The sequence below is a fragment of the Pygoscelis adeliae genome, unplaced genomic scaffold (assembly GCF_000699105.1).
Source record: "Pygoscelis adeliae isolate BGI_AS28 unplaced genomic scaffold, ASM69910v1 Scaffold42, whole genome shotgun sequence".
NCBI classification, from domain to species: Eukaryota; Metazoa; Chordata; class Aves; order Sphenisciformes; family Spheniscidae; genus Pygoscelis; species Pygoscelis adeliae.
In genome coordinates, this window is record NW_008824283.1 from 9,962,115 (window position 1) to 9,980,334 (window position 18,220).

The following is an 18,220-nucleotide window of genomic DNA, read 5'->3' on the forward strand; positions in this document are numbered from 1 at the left end:
CGCACCCGCCCGCCGCTCCCTCCCAGCGCTTCGCATCCTGGCGGGTGCAAGGAGCTGAAGGACCTTCTGCGGGGGGCGTGCGGCCCCCAGCCCCGCAGGCGGGCACAGCCTGCCGTTTGACGCTTGGGCCCGCTTCCAGTTTTCAAAAAAAACAGGTTTTTTTGGGGTGTCTTGCTTGCGCCAATAAGCCAGACGTCATGTAAATGCACCAGAAGGGGTTACAGAAGTAGACTGACGTTAGTCCTAGTTGCAACCTTAAAACGGGTCATTCATCTGCGCTTGTGAAAGGTTTTGCATCTGCTTATTAAAATAGTAGTATGTAGTAAGGCTTAAAGAATCTCTATGGTGCTGTACTCATGGGTTCTCAAATAGAGCTCTCCAGATTGCTTCTGGAACATACTAAATAAAGGTAGGTGGGCTGTCAGGTGTGGTATTTTGAGAAGGCAGCTAAACAAAGCCCTTCCATTTGATGTAGTCTTAATTGCCGTGATCAGCCTGCTACTGGATTACTTTCATGTGTTACTGTGTAGAGAGCAAGAATTCCATAATAATTACCAGGCAAGTCAGAAACATGAATTTTTCAGAATTAAAAGATAACTTTGATTAAGGCCATCTAACTGTGTGGACTTCCCCTATATTCTGCTCTCCACCCATCATGTTCCAGCATGGGTAGAGAATGGTGTCACAGATACCAAATTTTCCCATTGTGCACAACATCTTACTGTTCAGGCAAACTTCTCTCACGTGCTTTCAAAATCTCACTGTACAGATGCTGGTGCAGATCATTTGTGTTGTAAAGCAGCTGCCTTCATTTTCATTTGATTCTGTTAGCGCACCTTGAGTACTGTTGGCTGACCAGGAGCAGGTATGGCGGCACCCGTGACCACATAACAAAGGGCATTGCATTCACTTCGTATTCTTTCATGTCAGGTTGAGTACAGAGGCCACCACTTGAGGTGGCAAGCAGACTGAGGAGTAGACAGGCTATAGACTGCCAGCCTAAGTGGAGTAAACTGTTTCCCAAGGCAGAATATTTTTTCTTCTCACGGTACTATATAGGGATGATACTGATGATTCACCTTCTAAAAAATGACAGGCTACAGGTGTAGCGCAGCAGTGTAATACAGCATTCTGGTCCTTGTGCATCACCACTAGTAGTGTGCCGTTCCAGGATTTCAGTGTGTGTTGGTAGGTGTTTACAACCAGCAGCTGAGATAACAGCGAAGGAGTCTCACGAGCAACAGCTTCTGCGGCAGATGTTAAGATTTGATAATAATATCTATCAGTAACTAAAAAATACGGTTCCTTAAGCCTTTAATAAGAACTAGTTTGGACTAACAAAAAGCATCAGTCGGTTAATTCCTAGTTGTTACCCCTACATTAGTTTCTTCCCCTTGTCTCCAGAAGCCCCTCCCTTTTACACAGCACAGCTGCAAAATGCCTTTGTAGCTGCACTGTGTTGGCAGGCATGGCACCTCCCTTGGCCTGCCCTCCCTTGTGAAACATCTTGTGTTTTCAGCTGTGTGAACTACTGGTCTTAAGACAGATGTGCATGGCATCAGGTTGAACTGTCATTGCTGAATTCCATCTAGTAACTGAATGACTGAAAATCTCAGACTGCAGTACAACAATCTAAAAATAAGAACTTCATCCTAAGAACGTGCAAAATGTCACGCTGGTGAAAGCACATGGACTAGCCTCGGGTAGGTAGCCGGCAGGTCAGCCAGTGAGCCCAGCTAACGTACTGCACAGATGGGACTGAATTTCATTGCTTCTTCCTATTTCATGACAGAACACTCTTCCAGATAACATTTTTCTAGCAGTGCGTGGAGGTCATGGAAATCCTTTCCCTTATCCAACATCGAACGCATCATTGGGTATCTAGTGGAGTTTCTTATTACTCCGAACTTTCTTCCATCATTACCAAAGGAAAGAACAACCACTACCCACTCTCAGTCCAGTGGATTCTTTGCACGTCTTCTGCTTCCGTGTTCTAAATCTCATTTCCTTTCCCAAGACTGCACCTATTTTTCTTAAAATCTTCTCTAGGTAGTCTTTTTTTTCCTCCCCAGTTAAAGGGCTTTCTTGTACTTTTTCTTTCTTCTGCTTTTACATTTGGAGAATTAGTATAGCATGTGAATTCTTTCATTTTTCCCTCATTCAAGGAGAGGGGCAATCAAGCCCACTGAAAACGCAGAATCGGTTCTGTTACTGCTGTGTTACCAGTTTAAGGAATGTATTGGCTGTTGCTGTAGTTAACGCATTTTTCATTTAACTCGCCACCCAGTATTCGCATGGTCCAAGATACTAACCAGTAGATTGAAACTGCAGAATTGGGAGTGTTTAATTATTTGACAAGTTAGTGTCAGCTGCCCAGAATTACTATTAGTAACCCTCTGCTATTGAGGATTGAGAATAATGGAAATTATGTCCTGTTAATATTTGTTACCTAAAATATTCACTACTACTAGTAAAAGCAAGCACAGAGTATTATCTGCAGCTATTCAAGAACAGAAAAGAGAACTTGGATATGTTAATTCTTACACTATCCTAGAACTCCTCCGTAATGATCACCTTGTTAATCCTCATCAGTCCTGCGTAAGTTAACACTGTGAAAATAATTTTGCATATAGTGAACAACTACCTGTAACAAGTATCGCAGAATCTGTATCTCTAGTTGAGGTATTTGAAGTTTGAAATGTTCAGATTTCAACAAAACTTGAAATAATGCAAGATGTGAATTTTTTCTTTAATCATTTATCTTAATAGAATGATTGCCAAACTTTTTTGATGTAGAAACCAGGACCATGAAGCCTCATATAATTGATGAAGTGGGTAAGATGAGAGAGAAGAATAATGGTTATTTGCTTATTTCTCTTCAAATATTTCAGTCCTATAGCTGCCCTACGATACTCAATTTAATTTTAAACAGTGGTGTATCAGACTTACACCACGCAGTAAGGATAGTGTAAATTACCCTTTTCTAGTCAAGTGATTGGTAGACTGTTAAGTGTTGCATCAAAATGACTGACATAACTTGTCTGTGGAACACCACTAACATGATCTCCAACAAATGGGAAACTGTTGAGGTCCATGTTCTGCTCATGAGACAGAAATCAAGATTTTCATGTACAGATGGAATTAATAGGGGAGAAAAGTGGGACAAGGCAACAAATTCTCCTGTCTGGCTTTACCATTGGGAGGAGTCCGGCATTCTAGAGCTTTGGTTATGAAAGTTTCAAACTTGGCAGGTCTAAAACTATGTTTCCCTTCAACGCAACTATGGCAATCCCATCAGTTTCACAGTTACTACAAAAACATGAATAATTGTAGGACATGATAGTTCCATAACGCATGCAAAATCCTCATTTATATTCAACGTGTATTTCAAAAATAGTTGCCTGCTTTCATACTAGGTTAGAATAAGGGAATCCTATAGGAGCTAGAGCACGGCTTTATTGTTACAGTCGAGCAAACAGCTTAGTTACAGACTGGTATATTGAAATGAATCTGTCTTTGCATCAAAATCTAATATCCTATCTCATTTTATGTCTCTAGGGAAGTGCCACATAGTGCCCGATGCCTGGCCAGCTACAAGGTGTGTGGCTATTACAAACACTGGAGTGACCTTTCAGAAGAGCATTCAGCAACTTTAAATTACAGATAATATTTCAATCCATGTACTATTTTCTTGTGTGCACAGTGTTCTATACCACTTACATACAAGATTTTTTCCCATGCTTATTGGGCGACTGCTTCACTCATGACTGATACCTATCAAATTTACTTTTCCATTTGTATGCAATTCAATGATTTCATTTTATAAATTTAGTAACGTAGAAGGGATAGCAAGTTTTACATACAAATGATACACATCTATATTTTGCTCTCAGAACTACCAACAGTAACACTACTTGTTTAACAATACATCAAGGAACTTCACAGAGCCTACTGAAATAAAGGTGGGGCATGCACAGACTATATGAGATAAACATGATGCAGGGAAATCTGCAGATACAAAATTTGACTCAGAAGAGGGAGAATAGTTTAGGGAAGTACTGCTAATCAGAATATCAAAACAAACATAATATAGAACAAAATGTAAATAATACAATTAAGCTCTTATCTATCACATTAATTGTAATAAGAACGCAAGTTCCACAGCAGATTTTAGAAGAGGCAGAGACTATATAGTCTCAGGTGACAGACGTTTACATTTCCTAATTTACATTGAAATGTATGTATGTGTATATATAAAGCATTCACCAGATTTTAAAAGCATATCTATTGTGTCAATATGCAGTCAATTTTTAAAAAAATTATCAACTTTTTTTATATCAGGAGAAATACCTCAGTTTCACACAGAATAGTTCTTAAAGGTAGCTGATATACAGCAGTAAACTCAAAGAAGGATCTGTGAATCAAATGACTAAGTATAATATATGAAACTAGTTATGTATTAAAGTGTTCTGGTATGTTCTGTCCTCCCCCAGCTGCATACCCTTGGCTGTATTGAATAAATTTGTACAGGAAGCGGTTTCTTCTTGTTGTTCATTCTTTTAGTAAAGTACTACTGGTATTTGGGTGTTTTTTTGGTAACATGATAAAAAGATAATTTTCACATTTTTCCTGGTCACAGAATGGTAGTAAGAAGAATTAGTCTCAAGAACCACTTCTTGCTGAACCTACCAGATTTTTTTTTTTTTTTTTTTTACACAAGACAGCTTGGATCACCTTTCCTGGTTTTGTTTGTTTTGTTTTTAAATTGCAATTAAAAGTAGCATGAAATGAAGTTTTATCAGATAATCTCCTTTCAGTTTGTTTCCTTGTGCATTTGCCAGACTTGTAATTTAGTCAGTTTTGTTGCTCCTTCAAAGAACCTTAGAAAAAGTTGAAAGAATTTTCAGTGACAGATCAAAAGATGCAACTTTCACCTCTCTGATCATAAGCGGACTCTTTCAGTGAGTCACTTTACAGAACCACTGTTCTTATCACCTAGAATTACAATTTCGCTTTGCAGTAGTTAAAACCATGGTAAGTTAGATATTCTAATAGCTGTTGCTTTCTTCATTTTTTAAAAAAAAGTACTAGAACATACATCATTTTACTGAGATTAAAGTTACTTTATTATTTTCAGACAGTTGATCTTATATTACAAAAATCCTTAGAGGTCAGCTCGAACTCCAAAACCTGGCCCTTTGGGTGGTTCAGTCAGAGAAGTAAGGCCACCAGCTGGCTCACAAGAAAAACGTCCACTCCTGAAAAATGAAAGTGGTTTTATTCGTTGCTGGTATTGTTATAACCTCAGATGCTGTTTAATCCCTGGATAGAAGACAGTTACAAATCTGACGACTTAAAGCTGATGCCACTTTTCTTTTTTCTTTCATCCTTCCTAGTCATCCTTCAGAAATGTGTGATGCTACTCTGGAATCAAAAGGATGCCAAATTCAAGTAGTGACATATTTTCATGACTGAAATGCAGGACAGAACTACTGGTTTCCCTTTTTTATTTATAGGTTGGCCAGATGAAAGTGATATTGATCCCAGTAATAGCAAAGGCAGTATCCAATTGTATCAGTCATATTTTTGTTGAAGATGCTTCCCTGTGTTTGGAAACTAACCATTTTAAAATTACTGTTCTTGTATTCAAAAAAATAATTATAGAAACAATAGGAATAGGTAACACACCCAAGTCAAATTAATTCCTCCATTCACAAAAACATGTATGTAGCTGGGCTAACAAAGAACAAAGGGAAATAATAGGTGAGAAATAGTAACCCTTTCACAAACTTGCGATCTTTCTGGTTTTTGTCAGAAATTAAAAAAAAAAACCCAACCCAAACAACCAACAGGCATTTCTTGATTTACATGAAGTAAATTCAACAGGTGATATCATTCCCCTGTTACGTACTAAGCCAAATCAGAATTGACATTTTCACATTTTATGCTCCTCTAGTCAGTCATCAAGAACATGAAAAATTCTTTTCTCAGTTCTTTCCAGTTCTTTTTGGCTTCGAATACACAGAAAGGCACTGAACACATGCCATTCTGTTCAGTAAATTAGTTAATGCTTTTGAGCTGTAGGTTGTGAACTCAAACCACTGGAACAGGAACTTAGTTTCTCTAAAGGACCAGTCTTCAAGTAGTTGGCCATTATTATGCAAATATAGCATACCTCGGGCCAGGTTTGGGAACTTTGCCAGCCTTTAGCTCATCAATTATGTCTTCAATATCTTTGGGTGTCAAATCTTCCTGTTAAAAAAAAAGGCAGATCAGATCATTGACAAAACAGAAAGTTATGCAATTATGCTAATTGCAGCATTCAAAATTGGTCAGATAGTGGCTCTCAGGTGTGATCCTAGCATAGGTAATTTTGATCCTGTCCATTAACACACATACTAGTTCAAAGAATTAGGAAAATTAAAAAGCCTACTGTCATTTTGATGTTAAAATTTATATTTTACATGTAGCTGCAGAAATTATGTTAAAACTAACAATGTTGATGCGGGTCCTCTATAACATGGGTTTATGTTTTCAGCTTCCTTGGTATATTAGTGAGCTGGATCTCTGCCTACCCGCTATACACATGCCATTGCACATACTGCAAAATGGTGTCAGCTGTGACAAAAAAGTTGTGGGTACAGTTCAAGAGAACAGTTCGTAAAAAAATTAACCAGACTGTGATAACAAAATATTTTAAAAGTAAGTTTTTTTAAAAAAGCTGGATTCAGTTAATACATTAGTTCCTTTGCTCTGATGGCATCCAAGTGAGCCATAATTCAGAAGTCTAAAAGTTCAAAAATAGTGTTAAACCAGTCCATACTTTCCAACAGACTGCTTTAAAGTGCTTTTAAAAGCTTATAAAAAACCTATTTAAAAATTCCAGATTTATGGGCAGACCACTATCACAAAAATGCATCACGCCACTTGTATAAATCAAGACAGTAACTGAAAGGAAAAATACCCAGATACACTGATACAGATGAAGCATTCTAGGAAGAGGCCAAGAACAAAAAGATGCTCTAGCTTATAAGTTGTCCCTGCCAACAGGAATTTGAAGTAACTGACCAAAACTTCAGAATCTGAAACAAGTGAAAATACAGGTAACCCAGCAAAGAAGTTTAATCTTTTAAAAGGGAATGTAATACTTACGTAGTAGTTGTCATTTATTTGTACCATCGGTGCATTTACACAAGCACCTAAACATTCCACTTCTATCAGCGTGAAGAGTTTATCAGGTGTTGTCTCCCCAACTTTTATACCTACACCAATAAGGAACACTAGGTTCAGCAATGGCTACTGAGCAAGATTAATAAAGCATGAGTCTAAGTACTCCATAGTCTTCTCATTACTTGTATTTTGGCCTTAAAAACATTTGCACAGTTAAATCCTCTTAAATAAGTCCAAAATGTTTCCATTAAACAAAAGATTCTAATAAAATGTGAGGTCAGTCTTTGGATACATTTTTGAGACCTCATTTACAGGCTTACAGGCATGATTTATTGAAAAATAACCATGAAATGACAGTTCTAAGAAACAGAACAACTTGGGAACATTTTTCGTAATCGATACAATAGAATGGAAGAATAGGGAAAACATAGGTTTCATGTGCTGATACGAAATGCGTTAATATACAGTGTTGAGTACTGAATTCCCAAATTAACCAAGATCCAAGCATTAACATTGTTAGCTACAAATTCATAAGCGACTTCTAAGTTTATACACAAAAGGCTTATATCCTGAACAACTCCGTACAGATACTTAGCTTCCATGACACATTATTGTTCTAGTGATACAGATACAGACCTTCCCCAGAGGGCAGGTTAGCCAAAATAACACCTCAGAGTCTGATCTTGACAAAATACTCCATGGAAGGAAGAACGCTGAAAAGCAGTTTTCCTCCACAGTTATTAGAAGGGGGGGGAAAAACCTAACAGAAGTCTAAGTAAGGCCTATGTGTCAGGAAGAGCTACGCTATCATCCTTAATGCTTTGATTTCTCAAGCTGAGAGTTGCAGTTAAAACTAAGCTATCTTTGCAGTAACAAACCAAGACAAATTTCTTCTAAATAAGTCTTTTCCAGACAACAGAATATGTGAAATGCAAGATAATAAGCAGCTGTTCTGCAGCTTTTACCACAGTGGTTCTTAGGAAATGTTAGCATAGCTTGCAACTTCATAGAAGGGGAAGAGTTGTTAGATGCTAATCTTAAACCCTCTTCTCCCCATAACCACCCAACAAGGAGGGGAAAAAAAAAACCCCAACACACACACAAAAAACCCATGGGTTCTCCTTACATCTCTCATGATGCAGCACTCTCAATTGACTTTTCCATGGAGAATTCGCAAGTTATGTTAACATCATGTTTGCCATTCAGAGGGACCTTGACAGGCTAGAAAGGTGGGCCCATGTGAACCTCATGAGGTTCAACAAGGCCAAGTGCAAGGTCCTGCACCTGGGTCGGGGCAATCCCAAACATGGATACAGGCTGGGCAATGAGTGGATTGAGAGCAGCCCTGCAGAGAAGGACTTGGGGGTACTGGTGGATGAAAAGCTGGACATGAGCCAGCAATGTGCGCTCGCAGCCCAAAAAGCCAATCGTACCCTGGGCTGCATGAAAAGAAGCGTGGCCAGCAGGTCGAGGGAGGTGATTCTGCCCCTCTACTCCGCTCTGGTGAGACCCCACCTGGAGTGCTGCGTCCAGCTCCGGAGCCAGCATGAGAAAGACACGGACCTGTTGGAGCGGGTCCAGAAGAGGGCCACGAAGATGGTCAGGGGGCTGGAGCACCTGCCCTATGAAGAAGGGCTGAGAGAGTTGGGGTTGTTCAGCCTAGAGAAGAAGGCGGCTCCGGGGATACCTTACAGTGGCCTTCCAGTACTTAAAGGAGGCCTACAGGAAAGATGGGGAGGGACTCTTTATCAGGGAGAGTAGTGATAGGATGAGGGGTAACGGTTTTAAACTGAAAGAGGGTAGATTTAGATTAGATATTAGGAAGAAATTCTTTACTGTGAGGGTGATGAGACCCTGGAACAGGTTGCCCAGAGAAGTTGTGGATGCCCCATCCCTGGAAGTGTGCAAGGCCAGGTTGGATGGGGCTTTGAGCAACCTGATCTAGTGGAAGGTGTCCCTGCCCATGGCAGGGGGGTTGGAAGTAGATGATCTTTAAGGTCCCTTCCAACCCAAACCATTCTATGATTCTGTCATCTTACTTAAGTAAGAAAACCCTCACAAACAACTTTCATATAGCATATATCTTAAAATTCTTATTTTGCATATAAAAAAAGTGCGATAGCATTCAGGGTCTTCTCCTATATATGGGATAAGGCTTACTTTCTCAGTCCAAGGGTCATATTAGAATAATGCATTTCCTGGCAAATTGCCTTTAAAACCACTTTAAGACCACTAAATGACACTCCAGACAATGGCCTTTTCTGCTCAACTGTACTGAAATCTTTAGAAATAAAGAATAAATGCCAAATTGGAAATTTGAAGTATTTAGTGCCTATTCTCCAATGATTTCACACTGTATTTTCAGGACTGTTGCTCCATCCCCACCATATGAAAAATTTTACTTCAGTATCATTAAACAAAGGTAAAAAAAATTACAAAAATTATATTACAAATTTGTGTCATACCAAGTTTCTTCTTAATGGCTTCTAAAATACTATCAGAGTCTCGCAGCATGCAAGGCGTGGTAGTGCAGACCTGAATATGGTATTTCCCAACAGGTTTGCGATTATACATTGTATAGAAGGTTGCTACTTCATACACTCTCATGGGAGGCATTTCTAAAATTTCAGCAACCTGTAACAAGGGGAAAACAGACACTATATTGAATTCTCACAGGGCATCAGTAAACGCATTTAACAAACCATTTCAATAAAGTCACCTGTCCTCTGTCTGCAGTAACCGATAAATAAGAGGGAGGGGATGGGTATGAAAGCACAGCTGTATTCAAGTGCCAAGAAAAGACACCTAAGTTACTCTGATTGGAGTCACCTTGCTCGAGCACAAACTCCACTAAGCCGTGGATTAGCACAGCAAGGACCTCAAGTCAGTTCCCTCCAGCATCTAGCATCATACACAAGCAAGATGCAAGGAGTCAGCTGGGTTCCAGCTTTCATCGTCCGCTCCAGCTCATGCTGCACTTCTGCTCTTTTGCCCTATGAATGAACGAACTTGTACACAGCTGCCCACACTAACCCACGTAAGCCTTTTGGTAAGGGAATACTTACAGGCTGGTACTACACTCACCTAATTCAGATACAGGAGGTCTGCCTCAGGTTCTGTGACACACCAGGGCTGGCCTTAGAAACGCCACTGCTATATCTGCAGATTGGCGTCACAGCTAATAGGGAGTGAAGCACGATCTCCATGGAGCCAGTTCCGGTATAAATATCCCTGACGTCATTAACCTGTAACCCTGGCAAACTGCTCAGGTTGAGAACTGGCTCCGCTTTCAAAAGTGTAACTGTTTTATGTTCCAGTCTCTATAGCACGCAAATAACAAACCACAGAAAATACTTGTCCACTTAAAAATCTTAAGATCATTTTTAAACATAATATCAATCCGAAACTTAGAGCAAATAAACAAAAATACTTTTCCCATTCAGTACAGATGTCAATTTGAGGCTTTATGCTACACTGTAGAAACAGTAGATGTAAGTTGCCCTTCTCTAAAAGTGCACTTAACTCCTTCAGTAATTTCCGTAATGCTCACAATCCTCACTTAGCGTATCTTGATTGAATTCAAAACTTTGCACTTTAAAACTGATGATGTGCCAGATTGTAACACAAAATATGATAGATTTATTCATATGAATATAAACCAGAATTTTTTATTTCTTGGTATTTGATTACTGTCATGCAACCTATCACTGTGGAGCACTGCAAGTTGCTTGCTTGCTTATTTTGAAACAATTTTAATAAATAATTTGATAAGTCTTCCAGGCACTTGCTGTGAGGCATTATAAAACACATACTACGCTAACGCTGCTTTGCTGAAGTCTTTACAGGCCTAGAGATTAAGTACAATCCTGGCAATGTGTGTAGTGCCACTAATCTGAGAAGAGAAGAACCCTCACCATCGTTATCCTTTTTCTTTCCCCAAATTCAGTAGCGAACAAAATTTTTCAAGTTTCTGTTCCTACTGCCAGGATGATTCTGGGAAAAAAGCCTATCTAAATAAGGCTCATGTAATTTTTGTTTTGTTCTGTCTGTAGTTTCTAGCAACGGGCTAACATTATGCAAACAACAGAGCCCAGAGTTCCCTAGGTTAGTTTTCCCTTTTATTTTTTAAAATGTAGTCTCACAGGGAATTCTCACAATTCTGTGCCACATGTACACTTTGATAAATAAATGCTAATATTCTAGTAAGATATTTAAAGAAAACAGTAGAATTATGCTTGAAAGACAATTAAGTACTGAATACCTTGTTCATAGCCGATATGGGCAACCATCCATGCTGTCTTTGGGCCAAATCTAGTACTGCCATGACAGCTGCAGACTTGTGTCCCCCTGGGTAGCTGTTTATGATTGCTTCTATTCGCTTTTTAAAGGGAAACGGGAAAAAAAAATCAGTACTGCTCTAAAGACAAAGTCTGTGTATTTAACTTTTTTTGTCTGCATACCTTTTGGTTTTCAGGTGTGAACTCAAATGGAGTATCTGGATTATTTTCAGGACTATCTCTGTGCTTCAGGAAAAGAAAAAGAAAACGTAAATAAAAATTATTCAGGACATATTTACTGTTGTAAAATATCTTCTCATTAGACAGTTACAGTTGAGTTGCTTGAATAAAACAGATATACTCCAGATAAAAATTTCATAGTACTCAATCATAAATGATTAAATATCTCTGGGAAAGTTATCAAAAATATTGGTAATTATTTCATCACTCTTAAAAATGATGACTTATTCCTGTTATTTCCTATTCAAAAAATTATTTCTTGAGGAATATGGTGTTGTTATCAAAATACACATTTTTTAACGTTGTTAATCCAGTTTGGCGATTATGTTCAAACTCATCACAGGTAGATTAAGAGTCCCCTGGTTAATACCTTAATAAACAACAAGGGACTAAAACAACAGCCCACTTTTTCTTTTCCCATGAGACATTAACTATAAAAGCTTTAAAATTCATCAAGAAGCTTGCTATGTAACTAAAATGTTTGCACATTCAAATACACATTATTAACCCATTTTAACATATTATTTTGATTTGTAATGGATTTCAACATTTTAATTTTAGATACAATTCTGAATCAGAGTGGAAGAAGCAGAATTTTGAATTAATATTTCCAAAATAAGGTATTTATGATATTATTTTTAAGGTGGTCTTCTAAGGAAACATCAAATCGAAATTAGTTCTATTTTCAGGAAATAGAAATTTGGGAGTCTTGAAGAAAGTGACATTTTCCTATAACAAAATCTTAGTTCTGACAAAAATGCTTATCCACCAGAAAAACTTCCTGCACAAAATTTTCAGTTCTCTCTAAGCAGCGCATTTATGGTATCCCTGAAATACTCATAGCTAAGTTTCATTCCAAACTTTATACAGTTTTCAAATTAAATGGAAAGTTTGGGGAAGAATGCAAGCTATGCTTGAGGCTTGATATTAAAAGTAATCCACAACCAGCTAATAAGAAAAGCTTTAAAAGTATATTTAGGGGAAAGAAACCCACTCCATGGACTTTCATCATTTTCTCAAGTAGCCTAGGGTGATTTTGCAGTTTCCACACTGTGTTATTAAGCAGCAAAGGATTTAATGAAAAATCTTAACAATGCAAGATACTTACATACTGAAAGATTGTCATCAGTGCAGAACTTAAAATATGTATGGTCCATAGCTATTCCTGGATTTAGAAATTTTAATATGGAAATATCGAAAGGCGAAATACTTAACTTCAGTTACATCTGTTGGTCTAGCGAGAGATTCCCTTTGCTTATCCTGTCCATATCCTGGAGCAGACAGTACTACTGCCACCATCAATTTGAGAGCACGTATCCCTACCACAGTTTCAAGTCAAACTGTGGTAGGGATACATCAATATCTACTTCTCTGACAAGGATGATGTTCCCCTAATAACAAGAATTACAGGAAGATAACCGATTCCCTTTGAACACACTAATGTTTTATTAAGTATGAATTTATTGCTTATTGTGTGGTCTACAAGGTAACATAAAACAACTTTTAGGAGCACAATTGCCACTATTTTAGACTGACCCTTCCAGATAAAGGATTTGACTCCTCATAGGTAGTATTGGTGAGGGTCTTCTACCAATTTCAAAGACAGTTCTCAAAAAGCGGCTAATGGAGGAAAAACTGATTGGAAATACTGTGCAACTTTTAATTTTTTTCCCTTTACAGACCTGTTCTACGTCTTAGCTGCACAGATCAAATCCATGGTTCATGATAAGTATTTCCAGAACTTAACTTTTCCTTCTCAAATTTGCATGCCTGTTTTATTTCAGGCTGCTATTTTGCCTTCCATAGCTATCTGATACAGTTACAATTGTACTTGATCGCAATTTCTTTTGCAAATAAGTATATTTGATTTATTAAAATCTCCCTGTTTGTCTAGAACAGCTGTTCTTTTCAGCATATCATCTCTAAACTGAGATCCTTAAATACCCTACATGTGAAGAGGAATAACAGAAGACTTTATATCTGAAGCTACAGTTTGCCACACAGTCAGTTCTGTGCAGCAAGGCTCTAAGATGCATTGTAAAGGCTACAGCACAGGTGAACACTAAATAACATCATGTCACCTTTTTTTGTTTTCCATTTTCCTAAATGGGCTTCATCTAATTCTGTGTTGTGGAGAGTTTGATAGTTTTCATCGAGAGCTTACAGAGTTCTAGGCCTACTGAGTCGTTCAGAATTTGTCAATCACACATTCCCTAGTATTCCATTTGTCTGATGATGCACCATTTATCCGAGACTTACATGAGCTGATTTGCTCCTAAATGATATCGGTGCTTTTCTGCCTTTTTTTAGGACACACATTCTGCAGAACAAGATCAGAATTAAAGACACAGTATTGGAAGGAATACTATGTTAAATCACAGAGTAATTGAGGTTGCAAGGGACCTCTGGAGGTCACTTGGGCCACCCCCCCTCCCCCCTCAAGCAGAGCCACCCAGAGCTGGTTGCCCAGGACCATGTCCAGATGACTTCTGAATATCTCCGAGGATGGTACCTCGGAGATATGCCCACAACCTCTCTGGGCAACCTGTGCCAGTGCTTGGTCACCCTCACCGGGAAAAAGTGTTTCCTGATGTTCTCTGAGGCCATTGCCTCTGGTGCTGTCACTGGGAACCACTAAAAAGAGCCTGGGTCTGTCCTCTTTGCACCCTCCCTTCGGGTATTTATAGACATTGATAAGATCCCCCCTTCCCCAGCCTTTTCTTCTAACAGTCCCAGCTCTCTCAGCCTTTCCTCATGTAAGAGATGCTCATAAAAAGAAACCAATATATTAAGGCTTCCTCCATACACAAACTAAGTACAAACAATTACGTCTGTACCAACTACAGTAATTTGTTGAAAAGCAAGATCACTCAACCCATACATTTTTTCCGATTCCCTTCCCGTGCTCCCCGATTTTCTGAAGTCTTATACAATATGTTTTTATTCCATGCATAGCTTGACTGTATCACATTTGTATAGCAGCATTCAGCCTAACCTACTTGAAGTGTGAACAACTGCACTGTGAAGGCCTACCCAAACCACACTGTCCCCACAGGTGATGGTACTCTCCCACAGAAAGTACTAAGGCTGCTGAATGTTCATCTCGCATTCTTTTTGCTACACCAGCCTGGGCCGTTTTATTATTCTTTTTCAGTGATCTGATCACCTTTCTTGACACAGAGAATTATTAAAGAGTACTGAAGAATTATAATAGAATAACTAGAATAATTTAGCTTTCATGTATACTGCAAAAAAGTTGGCCTGACACTTGACCTATGCCCTGTGGTAAACACCAGTTCAGAACACTGTAAACCAAAATGAGAGAACTGTGTGGTCTGCAGGGGAAAAGATGTTTAGAGCAACAAACTGCTAAGAGTCTGTATCAAATCAGCAATGAAAAGAAATATGTTAACTTTTCCTCCAGGGGGAAAGTACCCTACATTGACTATTCCAGCAGAACTCAAGATATAACCTCTCTTAAATTAAGAGTGGTGAAAGTGCTCTCAGACCCAAGTATTTCACTGACCATCTTCACAAGTAACTAAAAATATAATATAGCAATTATCTAACCTTCTGTATTGAACCCCTGTGCAGCCCTATGACAAAGCCCACATCAGGGCAGTTGATGGATTAAGGAAACTCAGTCCATGTGTTGAAAACCACAAAGCAGAGTGAAGTTTTAGCTGTTAAGGAGGCTAAAGACAGGTAAAAGTCAAAGACAGAGAAAGCATGTTTAAAGAAAGGTAACTATTGTAAATAGAAGTATCTTTGAAATTAGGCCTTCCCTAGCCATCAGAAATATGGTAGATTTGGAGCAGCTCTCTTATGTTACTACGCGCCAATGATCTACCTAGTTTTAAACTTGATGTACTCTTTCTGGAAGTGTGATCTAGCTGCCTGTGATGGCACCAAACTGAGTTTAATGGTTGAGAGAAAGTCTCTTCTTGGCTGTTTCAGAACAAAAAGGAAGTAGAAGTTCTCTTATTTCTGTATATTTCTGATAACGTGTAAGGAAAAAACGCGTGAAAAAAGTTTGCAAAGGGATGTATTGGCATGCAAATCAGAACTGCCTTTTAACACTAAATTTTATGACAACCAGGTCCCCTGCTAGCCTGTCCTCTGCTGTTACAAAACAAATATGCTGTATGCGTTTCCCTTCCTCACATATAGATTTCATACATAGAAAGTACAACAGGAAGCACCAATATGCTTTGCAAAACAGAATCAAGACACTTGTGTGTAAACTGACATACAAAGAGAACCAGCACAACAGGGTAGAGTTACTCACAGGTAAGTCCACTATTCCTCCACAAGCAGTTTTTAACAACCTTTGACACTTCATCTGCTTGTAATATTCCAGAAAACTAAGACTTTTTTTAATGTTGTTTTTTTTTCCTCTAGAGAAATCTAGGGGAAAAAAAGTCCCATTTTCTGATTGTATACAAACACCTAGTGTTGATTAAAGTAATGCCTTCAGCTCAAATCAGCAGGACAAGTTTCCCTTTAATTTTGCTGCGTTAAGTAACATCTGAAATTTGCTCTGAAGGTTTTTAGTTGTAGTGAGGACAAACAATTACACACACACACAATGACATCCAACTGTCTTCTTCCCATAGCCTTTTACTTCATGGAAGAACAAATATTACCCTATTAAAAAAAAAAAATCCAAAAAACGACACACATAAAACAAACCCCCACAGAAACAATTTCCTACACTTTTCTAGCAAAAATTCTGTTGCAGAATAAAAATAAAAGTAGTCAATTATGCTATTAAATAAACAGCTGCAAATCACAAGTAGCTAACTACACCACTTTACTTTTCTACTTCCCTTTCTCTATTTTCAGGCTCCCTCCTCCAGCAAATAATTTCAACAGTTACATAAATCTTGAAAAACGCCTGGAGAATTTACAAAGCTATCTAGCTTCATATGCCAGGCACCAACATCCATTAGGGTGCCAAAGACACCTTTTGCCTGTCTTCACCAACCTCAAACTACACTTGAAGTTTCCCAAGTTGTCAGCCTGAACTGTTTCCTCTATGCCTTGAATACAGTTCTCACTCTGTAAATCATCAATGCCCGCTCAGGTTTCTGGAAAAGTATACGAAGTATGTACTGTAATCCCATTAACTTCATCTTGTGAGAAAAGCTGTAGAGACAGCTGCAGAAAGGCAACAACAACAACAACAATCTGTCCAAAAATGCTGAGCACCTGCTTTCAACAAAGCAGTCAATTCTCTGGTAAAGTGCTGATTTCTACCAAATGTTGGAAAAATGCCAAGTCATTCAGCTGTTAAACAGCAGACGAGCTAAAGCTCTGAATGGAGCAGAATGGGACAGAATACACTTCTCAGATGCTTCAGGTTCTCTTCAGAGGTAGACAGACAACGCATCTGCTTTACACATTTAAATTTGAGGGCTTTTTCTTTTTTGCAATCACTATTACTATTGATACATATTATGATAATGCCTAATGACGTCAATTATGAATCATTATGCAACATGCTATATCACATATAATATGGACAAGAACTGCACTTTTCAACTCCTAGTAAACAGGGCTAGACCTGGACCTAAGGGTAATTCTGTGGCAAATTTTAGAAATCAAGAAATTGTACCCACAAAAAGTTTCACGAGCTTCAATTAAACTCAATTAACTCCAATAAAAAAAGGAAACAAGAACTGTTTTATAATGAAATAAAGTTTAAGCAAAGTCTCATCTGCAATCACATGCAAATGCTGGTAACATCACCATTATTATTAAGAGCTTTCACTATATAAGGGAAGAAAGTCAAGGCCAAAACCTAAAATAAAACCTTTTAATATTCCATCGCAACTCTAAGAAAAAGGTCTACTGAAAAAACGCTTCTTTGTAAATGCCAGCAGGCTTCTATGGCAAAGTTCTGCCCATCAGAAGCTTTTAGGCAGATTAAAAAAGCACATGCCAAACTGTTCTTACACATCCCCCTTACAGTAAGGTAGAAAATTACTTACCACAAATAAGGCTCCTCCACTGGCATTGCACACTGCTGTTCTATGTAAGTATCGGATTTGTCTTATCTACAAACAAAATAAAGTAGATAGTATTAATAGTTAATAATTTACATACTGCTAGTGGCTGCTTTCAGAACCAGCTTGATTTCTATTCTAATTGTAAGCCATTAATTCTACTGTCAGCACTAGTAATTTAAATTAAGTCAAGAAGAGACTATTCAGGGCTCTCCTGTACAATTAGGAGAGCAAATCTCTTAACTCACCTTGACCATTTCAGACAATGTAGAAGTTAAAGGATTTAACTTCAAACAGATAACACTCTGCCACAACTTAATTTAAATGCCTGGAATACAAATTCTCATCAAACATTTCATGAAGAATTTTCCAATTTGTTACTTTATATCATATGTGCTTTAAAGTTTGCAGAAACTACCATTACTACTGAGGCTCTTCTCTAGTAAGCGTTTACATGCTTATTCAGCTTTTGTCTAACTGAACAGCGAGATCAGGCATAAGAGGACAAACGTAAAGTAAACACAA

At 38.3% G+C, this 18,220-nt stretch overlaps 1 protein-coding gene across 1 annotated transcript; it reads right to left on the reverse strand.

Moving 5' to 3' along the window:
- Positions 1 to 5,099: 5,099 nt before the first annotated feature.
- NDUFV2 (NADH dehydrogenase (ubiquinone) flavoprotein 2, 24kDa) lies at positions 5,100 to 17,952 on the reverse strand. Its single transcript, XM_009318592.1, has 8 exons — positions 17,944 to 17,952; positions 17,681 to 17,746; positions 11,631 to 11,693; positions 11,432 to 11,548; positions 9,636 to 9,804; positions 7,153 to 7,262; positions 6,176 to 6,252; positions 5,100 to 5,258 (listed from the first exon to the last, which is right to left on the reverse strand). The coding sequence occupies exons 1-8, from the start codon at positions 17,950 to 17,952 to the stop codon at positions 5,165 to 5,167; spliced, it is 705 nt and encodes a 234-aa protein (XP_009316867.1). The 3' UTR covers positions 5,100 to 5,164.
- Positions 17,953 to 18,220: the final 268 nt, after the last annotated feature.

Coding starts and splice junctions, on each gene's coding strand:
- NDUFV2 (XM_009318592.1), bottom strand. Junction 11,549..11,630: donor TCACACCTGAAAACCAAAAG/GTATGCAGACAA, acceptor CCCTTTAAAAAG/CGAATAGAAGCAATCATAAA. Junction 6,253..7,152: donor AAATAAATGACAACTACTAC/GTAAGTATTACA, acceptor TTTTTTTAACAG/GAAGATTTGACACCCAAAGA.